The 7,738-nt window shown below is 57.3% G+C and overlaps 1 protein-coding gene across 1 annotated transcript in view; it reads right to left on the bottom strand.

The window, feature by feature from the left end:
• PARP6 (poly(ADP-ribose) polymerase family member 6) overlaps positions 1–7,738 on the bottom strand; it is an 8,808-nt gene continuing 1,070 nt past the window's right edge. Inside the window, exons 3-23 of the mRNA XM_031555199.1 lie at positions 5,769–5,846; positions 5,577–5,671; positions 5,397–5,457; positions 5,217–5,307; positions 5,074–5,140; positions 4,550–4,699; positions 4,173–4,350; positions 3,930–3,983; positions 3,751–3,846; positions 3,581–3,673; positions 3,378–3,503; positions 3,233–3,298; positions 3,049–3,116; positions 2,221–2,269; positions 1,684–1,796; positions 1,521–1,593; positions 1,316–1,385; positions 772–851; positions 639–702; positions 455–539; positions 1–387 (exon numbers count right to left, since the gene is read on the bottom strand). Coding sequence (XP_031411059.1) covers positions 285–387; positions 455–539; positions 639–702; positions 772–851; positions 1,316–1,385; positions 1,521–1,593; positions 1,684–1,796; positions 2,221–2,269; positions 3,049–3,116; positions 3,233–3,298; positions 3,378–3,503; positions 3,581–3,673; positions 3,751–3,846; positions 3,930–3,983; positions 4,173–4,350; positions 4,550–4,699; positions 5,074–5,140; positions 5,217–5,307; positions 5,397–5,457; positions 5,577–5,671; positions 5,769–5,846 — 1,860 coding nt within the window. The 3' untranslated portion in view covers positions 1–284. The remainder of the gene's footprint in view (positions 388–454; positions 540–638; positions 703–771; positions 852–1,315; positions 1,386–1,520; positions 1,594–1,683; positions 1,797–2,220; positions 2,270–3,048; positions 3,117–3,232; positions 3,299–3,377; positions 3,504–3,580; positions 3,674–3,750; positions 3,847–3,929; positions 3,984–4,172; positions 4,351–4,549; positions 4,700–5,073; positions 5,141–5,216; positions 5,308–5,396; positions 5,458–5,576; positions 5,672–5,768; positions 5,847–7,738) is intronic.

Here is a 7,738-nt window from a genome sequence, read left to right as displayed (position 1 = left end):
TGTTCGTATCTATTCCTTTGGGTTTTTTTGCTTCGGTTTCTCATCGATAAAAACGCCATCGCCACAAACGCGAGGAGGGACAGCCACCAGCATGGGGTGGGGATGGGGTGTAAGGGACAAGGGACCTGGCAGCCCGCTCCCCACTGCTCACCTATGTGCAGGGAGGAGCCATGGCCCCACTGCAATCCTCCAGTTTCCCCACACATCAGCGCCCACTGCCAACACCATGCGCCCATCCCTGACCAGGGCCGTCGCTCAGCACCCCGCAGCAGGGTCCCCGCTGTTCAGTTTGTGTACACCTGAGTCCCGATCACACGCATGATCTCCTTCTGGATTTTGGGGTCCTGAGTATTGATATTGGCATCTCCCACTTGGCCGTCTTCGTACCTGGAGGAAAAAGCATTAGCCGTGCCCACGGGGCGGGCGTGAACGCAGAGATGGTGTTGGGACTCACACAAAGAAGAAGCGGGTGCAGACGTGGTCCGAGACGGGGCAGACCCAGATGTTGCCGTGCTTCTGCAGGTCCTTGGAGGTGATGACTGCGGAGGGAAGGGGCGCCATATGGGGGCTGTCCCCAATGGGGACGTCACACCAACACACCCAACCCCACCGGCCCACCACCCCACACGGCCCCGCACCTTCGCAAAGCGCGATGCAATTCAGGTTACGGCTCTGGAGGAAGCGGGACTGGATGGAGCGGGTCTGCAGGGAGAGCAACCGGTGTCACCCCTGCCCGCTCCCAGCCCCAGCCCCGTGTCCCCGCCGTGTCACCTGGGGGATGGTGTTCATCCGGTTGTACCTCTGCACCAGCTCGTCCTTCGAAGGCATCCGGTGCTGCCCTTTCCCCATCCCTGCAGACAATGACGCAGCAGTCATTCCTGGCCCACGGGCACCTTGGCTGGGGACACAGCTGCCACCGGGCAGCAGCACCCCAGGGTGACGCAGGGACGGTGGTGAGGACATGTGTCACAGACACCCCAGGGATGGCCACACCAGGAGCTCCATCCTGCAGGCAAACCCAAACCCTCACAGTGGGAGCAGTGCCTTTTGGAGTCGGCACAAGGAAGAAGCAGCGGCCGCGTCACCTTGAAGTCATTTTTCCAGCCTAGGAAATGCCCATTCATTGTTTTTTTTCCCTTAATAACTGAGCGGATGTGTCAGAATGCCCCGATTTGCTGGAGAGAGGATGATGTGGGAGAAGGATGCAGGATGTGGCTGGGACACCTCAGCATCCCGATGCCATGCGGCTCCTCTGTGCCATGCAGGGAGCGGGATGGGAGCACAGGTTGGACCAGCAGAGCGGGCAGCCTCTTACCTGAGTATCCAAAGGAAATACTGGAGATGGGGCTCAGATAGATGCCCTTGCCATAGGCTGCTCCATGCAGCTTGCAGGAAAACACCGGGGTGAGCAACACGGCACCCGCGGCAGCCTGGGCATGAGGCATGGCCACAGCACCCCTGGGGCTGCCCACATCCCTCCCCACCTGCCCGGATCCGGAACCGGCATCGGCGAGCAGTACCTGCAGCTTGGTGTAGGACGCGTTGACCAGCCCGTTGCGCAGAATGGAATGCCAGTTCTCAATGTGAGAGCCACTGCAAGAGCCGGCGTCAGCCCCACAGTGCCCGGCCCTGCAGCGCCCCATAGGGATCCCGCCAGACCCCCACCGCCCTGCGGTTGCTCACTGGAAAGCGAAAGTGCTGCCGTAGAGCTTCTTGGCGGTGCGGAACCGGGCCTCCTTGGCCGGGGGGCTGCTCAGCAGGAGGAACTGGTGTGAGGTGTGCATGAACTTCAGCTGCTACCAGTGGAAAGGGCAGAGCAAAGGCAGCGCCGACGAGGAGAGAGGAGAGACAGACAGACACAGATCATGCACGGCAGCCCCCAACCCTGCACCTGCCTCAGCACTTTTCAGATGTTTGGCCATGGCAGGAGGGCCAGGATTTCTAGGAGCTCACCCACTGCTTCCTGCACACCCCATGTCTTCCACCCTATACCCCACAACCTACATCCCATGCCCTCAGACCTCCATGCCACACCCGTACATCCCTCCTCCAGCTTCCCATATGCCACATCCTCCATCCCACATCCTGCATCCTCCATCTCACACTGTAAATGCACAACCTATAGCTACACCCATACTGCACATCCCACCTCCTGTACCTTACACCCCACACCTTACATTGCACAGCTCACACCCACACAGCTCTGCCCATGCCACTTACCCTGCTGAGAGGCAGCTTGACAATGTGGGATCTGTTGCTGGAGATAATCCTGTGGGAGCAGAATAGAAGGAAGATGAGATAGAGTGGTCCCACCTGAGTCCCACTAGCCCCTATGCACTTTTGACTCCATCCCATCATATCCCATCCCACCCCACTGCATCCCATCCGACTGTATCTCATCCCATCACATCACAGCGCAACCCATCGCATCCCATCCTCACACTACTGTGTTCATTTTGTACACCTCACTGCCAGAAAGACATTAAGGCCCTGCAGCATGTTCAGAGAAGGGCAACGGAGTTGTGAGGGGTCTGGAGTGCAAGTGTTATGGGGAGCAGCTGAGGGAGCTGGGAGGGATCAGCCTGAAGAAGAGAAGGCTCAGGGCAGACCTTATTGTTCCCTACAATTCCCTGACAGGAGGCTGTGGCGAAGTGGAGGTCGGCCTCTGTTCTCAGGTAACAGCAATAGAATGAGAGGAAATGGCCTCAAGCTGTACCAGGAGAGGTTCAGTTTGGATATTAGGAAAAACTTCTTCTCAGAAAGAGTGGTCAGGCACTATAACAGGCAGCCCAGAAGGTGGTGGAGTCACCACCCTTGGAGGTGTTCAATAACTGTGGAGATATGGCACTGAGGGACATGGTCAGTGGGCATGGTGGGGATGGGTTGATGGTTGGACTAGATGAACTTAGTGAACTCTTCCAACCTTAATGATTCTTTGATTCTGTTGTATTCCATTCCACTCCATTCCATCCCATCCCATCCCATCCCATCCCATCCCATCCCATCCCATCCCATCCCATCTCATCCCTTTAGCACCCTTGGTCATACCATTGTAGAAGGGGATGTGCCAGCGGGTCCAGCTTGTCCATCTGCTTCTTGATCTCCAGATAGGAGCCCTGGCAGAGTCACAAGCACCATGAAAAACCACCAACCCACTATGGAGACAGGCACCAAAATCCCATGCAGACATCCAAAATGGTACCAGGATGCAGAGCTAGGGCTTGCCACATACCTGGGTCATCTCCCGGATGGACATCACGCTGTCCAGCGCTTTCTGCAGCCGCTCGTAGTTCTTCTTCTGCACACGGGGCAGCAGTGGGGTGGCCATCAGAAGGGTGACAGTGCCCAGAGCTGGGGCACACCACCCTGCTGCTTACCTTGGGGTTGAAGGCAAGTGTTTTGGGGTCGTTGGGGTCCACCACAGAGGGATAAGGCTCGAAGATGATGCTTTTGCGGGGGGACTCCAGTGCAGCGCGGCACATGGCCACCAGCAGGTCCACCACCTGGCCACCGAGATGGACATGAGGTCACCCCAGAAATCCCACCCTCGTGTCACCCACCTGTGTCACTCCCCGTGTACCTCAGCGCCTGTGGCCACCTCTTCTGCTGCACCGGACATCACGCCCAGGGTGTAGAAGGAGAAGACGCACAGCTCACGGGTGCACACAGCCGGCTGCAGGGGGGACAGGCACTCAGTGACACTGACACAGGGTGACACGCACACCCACCTGTCCCCCAGCACTGCAGCACCTTGAGCATGGAGCCGTTCTGGAAGACGTGCTGCTCGTCACACACCACGCAGTACTCGTTGAGCGTTGGGATGCGCTGCTCTGCATACTTCATGATCTGTGGATAAGGCGCAGGGTCAGCACCATGGTGGCCCCGAGAGTGATAAAGGGACTGCAGGGACAGTGCCATGGGGTGCTGACCTGGACAAGGAAGCCATACTCCAGCGTGGGGACGTTCTTACAGTGGCCACCAACCTGCGATGGAGCCGGAGCAGCGCCAGATGCATTACCCTTTTCCCACACCCCTCACACAGCATCAGGATCTCCCGAAAGCCCTGGGGGCCCTTAGGCCATCCCGGAGGGACAGTGGGGACAAGCATCCCTGATGCCATCTGGGAAGGGGAGGGAGAGCAAAGAGAGCCCCGAGCCGGGGTTGACACCCACCAGGATGTTGAAGGGAGCAACACCTGCCTGGGTGCTGGGGGTGTAGCCAAACACCTCCCCCTTGGGGTTCTTCACCGTGCAGGAGACGGAGCGGTTCATCAGGCGGTTGACACGCACTTCAGGAGCACCCAGCTTGCCCTTCAGCACAGAGTCTGGGATGACAGGGAAGCTGGGTGACCTGCGGGCATGGGACCGAAGAGACACTTGTTACCATCACCCTCCCCAGAGGGCCATTTCCCTCCCAGCTCCTCTGTTCATATACATCCAGCACTGAATTTTCACCTTCCTGCTTTTGGGGTTTTTGGAAGCTCCTGTTCTCCTCAGCAAATGGGGGAAACAAGGCACTGGGGAAGGTGGGGACATCACTGGAACCTTACTTGGGGATGGGGGAGAAGATGCTGAGGCCAGCTCGGAACTTCTTGATGGTGCCGCTCGTTTTGAACCAGCTGTGCCGCTTCTCCTGCTGGGTCTTCAGGAAGTCGTTGCTGAGATGCTTCCATTGCTGCGATGTGAACATGCCCAGGATCCTGGCAGAGAGGTGACATGGGTGCCCAGGTGGTTGCTTCAGCTGAGCACATCTCCTGCTTCACCCCATGAAAAGCCAGTGACCAGCCTGTCCTGGAGCTGTAGGGCCAGCAAGAGGACACAGCACGACGGGGACATGTGGCACCTGGCTGATCTGGGGTTGAAGTTTGAGAGGCAATGGATGCCCCATCCCTGGAGACAGCCAAGGTCAGGCTGGTGGGGGCTCTGAGCTCCTAATGGAGATGTAGGTGTCCCTGTTCATTGCAGGGGGGTTGGACTAATGGCCTTTAGGGGCCTTTTCCAACTCAAATGATTCTATGATTCTATGAAAAGTGACCAGCCCCTCCCTGCCACCCCACAGCATTTCAGTTCTTACTTCTTCAGTTGCAGCCCCAGCCCAAAGCCCTCCTTGTTGGATGGCTGGAAGACCTCGATGGACGGTTCTGTGGGCACAGAGCTGCTGGTCAGCACAGCGCTCACAGCCACGCAGGCACACCCTGACTGCCCATCCCCACTTACCGGGGCCATCGAGGTATTGGGAGAGGGAGAAGCGCAGGCGCAGGACAATGGGCTCCGTCCGAAGCACCTTCCAGGCTGTTGCCACCTCCTCCTGCCGAAAGACAGCCATGGAGATATCAAGTAGGATGTGAGGACCCGAGTGCCACCCCACCGGATCTCCCCTGCACCACGGGGACTCACATCGAGGAAGCTGATGTTCACATGGAGGTCGATGTCCACATCATCGATGGTCCCATACTCCCTGCAATGACACGTGGCACGGTGGCAGGCGTGAGTCTGCGTTCTGGGGGTGTCACCACTGGGTGACAAGGCACTGTCACAGCCAGGTGTCCCGGGAAGTCACAGCACAGGCACACCCACCTGACGGACACGGCATTCTCGCTGTAGATCTCCTTCACAGCCTCGATGTCGGCGTCCAGCTGTGGGTGCCGATACAGGTCGGCGGCACAGGTTCCCTGCAACAGCACCGTCACAGCCAGCATCCCCACAGCCCCACAGAGAGGCAAGGAACCCTGATCCCCTCTGTGGCACCTGTTCCCCCATTGGCTTTACCTGTACTCCATAGAGGAACTCCTCGGACTCATTGTCCCCATCGGAGTCATCGTCCGTCCAGTACTGGCCCTTGAGGTCCTGTGGGAAGCAGGATGGGGGGCTGAGGATTAGCGGGGAAAATTTGGGGAAGACTGTTTTGGGGGAATTTGTTGGGGTGGACTGGGGGCAGATTGAGAAGTTGGAAAGAGAGACTGTAGGGGGAGAAGGATCGGGATTGGGTGTTGGGGGGTTGGGTTTGAGGTGCGGGTTTGCAGGGCACAAAATGAGGGGATGCATTGAGACTGCTTTGGGGGTTGAGGTTCGTGGGACAGATTTACAAACATAGGTTTGGATTTAGGTTTGGGGGCAGGTCTGTGGGTGTACATTTGGGGGTGCAGGTTGGGTAAGTTGGCGGTGCAGACTGAGGAGTACAGGTCTATGTGGGGAGAGCAAATTTGCAGGACAGATTTGGGCCTGCAGGGTTCTGGGGACAAGTCTGGGGGTAGATTTGGGAGTGCAGGTTTTGGGGTGCAGGAAGGAGAGTGGATTGAGAACTGTAGGTTTGAGGTAGCAGATTGGTGGGGTGCAATTTAAGGGTATAGAAAGGAGGAAGGCTTGGGGGTGCAGATTTGGGGTGTGGGTTTAGAGGTGCGTGTTTAGGGGGCATTTTCTGAGGGGTAGATGTGCGGGGTGTGGATTAGGGAGCGCATGTCTAGAAGTTTGGGTTGGGGGTTAGGTTTTTGGAATGCAGGTTTGAGGTGTGAGTTTGGGGTACAGGTTATGGGGCTACAGATTTGCAGGGTGAAGGTTTAGGGGTGCAGATCGAGGAGCAGATTGAGGGGACTAGGTTTTGGGGATGCAGATTGAGGGGTTCAAGTTTTGACAGAGCAGATATGGGGTACAGATTTGGGGTCCAGATTGTGGGTAAAGATGTGGGATATGGGTACTTGGGGTGCAAGTTTAGGGGTGTAGATTGAGAGGTGCAGGTTTGGGGTGCAATTGGAAGGTGTACATTTGGGGTGCAGATTTGGGGTGCAGATTCTGAGGTGCAGACTGAGTGGTGAAGGTTTGGGGTGAAGGCTTGGGTGCAGGTTCTGCAGGTGCAGGTTTGGGGTACAGGTTGAGGAGGCAGATTGGGTGATGTAGGTTTAGGGGAAGAAGTTTAGGGATGCAGGTCTGAGGAGCGGGTTTAGAGTGCAGGTTTAGGGGAGAAGGTTTAGGGTGCATATTGAGAGGTGCAGGTTTAGGGGTGCAAGTTCTGGAGGTGCAGGTTTGGGATTCAGGTTTGCAGGTGTATATTATGGGGTGAAGGTTTGGGGTGCAGGTGAAGGGTGCAGGATTGGGAATGCAGGTTCTGAAGGTGCAGGTTTGAAGGGTGCCGGTTTAGGGGTGCAGGTTTAGAGGTGCAGGTTTGGGATCCAGGTTTGGGGTGAAGGTTTGGGGTAAAGGTTTAGAGGTGCAGGTTTGGGATGCAGGTTTGGGGTGAAGGTTTAGAGGTGCAGGTTTGGGATGCAGGTTTGGGGTGAAGGTTTGGGATGAAGGTTTATAGGTGCAGGTTTGGGATGCAGGTTGAGGGTGAAGGTTTAGAGGTGCAGGTTTGGGACGCAGGTTTGGGGGTGCAGGTTTGGGGTGAAGGTTTAGAGGTGCAGGTTTGGGATGCAGGTTTGGGGTGAAGGTTTGGGATGAAGGTTTATAGGTGCAGGTTTGGGATGCAGGTTGAGGGTGAAGGTTTAGAGGTGCAGGTTTGGGACGCAGGTTGAGGGTGCAGAATGAGAGATGCGGGTTCTGGAGGGGCAGGTTTGCAGATGCAGGTTTAGATGCTCAGATCGAGCGGTACAGGTTTGGGTGCAGGCCGGGGGGGCACCCAGCCGTTACCCCGCAGAGACCCCACAACCCATGGGGAGGGCTCAGCTCCCTCAGCCCCTCCCTCCTCCACCCGCGGGGCTCCCAGCGTTCTCGAGGCGCACACGGCGGACCCCGGCCCGCACTCG

The sequence above is a fragment of the Meleagris gallopavo genome, chromosome 12 (genome assembly GCF_000146605.3).
Source record: "Meleagris gallopavo isolate NT-WF06-2002-E0010 breed Aviagen turkey brand Nicholas breeding stock chromosome 12, Turkey_5.1, whole genome shotgun sequence".
Taxonomy (NCBI): Eukaryota; Metazoa; Chordata; class Aves; order Galliformes; family Phasianidae; genus Meleagris; species Meleagris gallopavo.
Note: the sequence above shows the minus strand (reverse complement) of the source record. Positions and strands in the feature narration are given on the sequence as shown.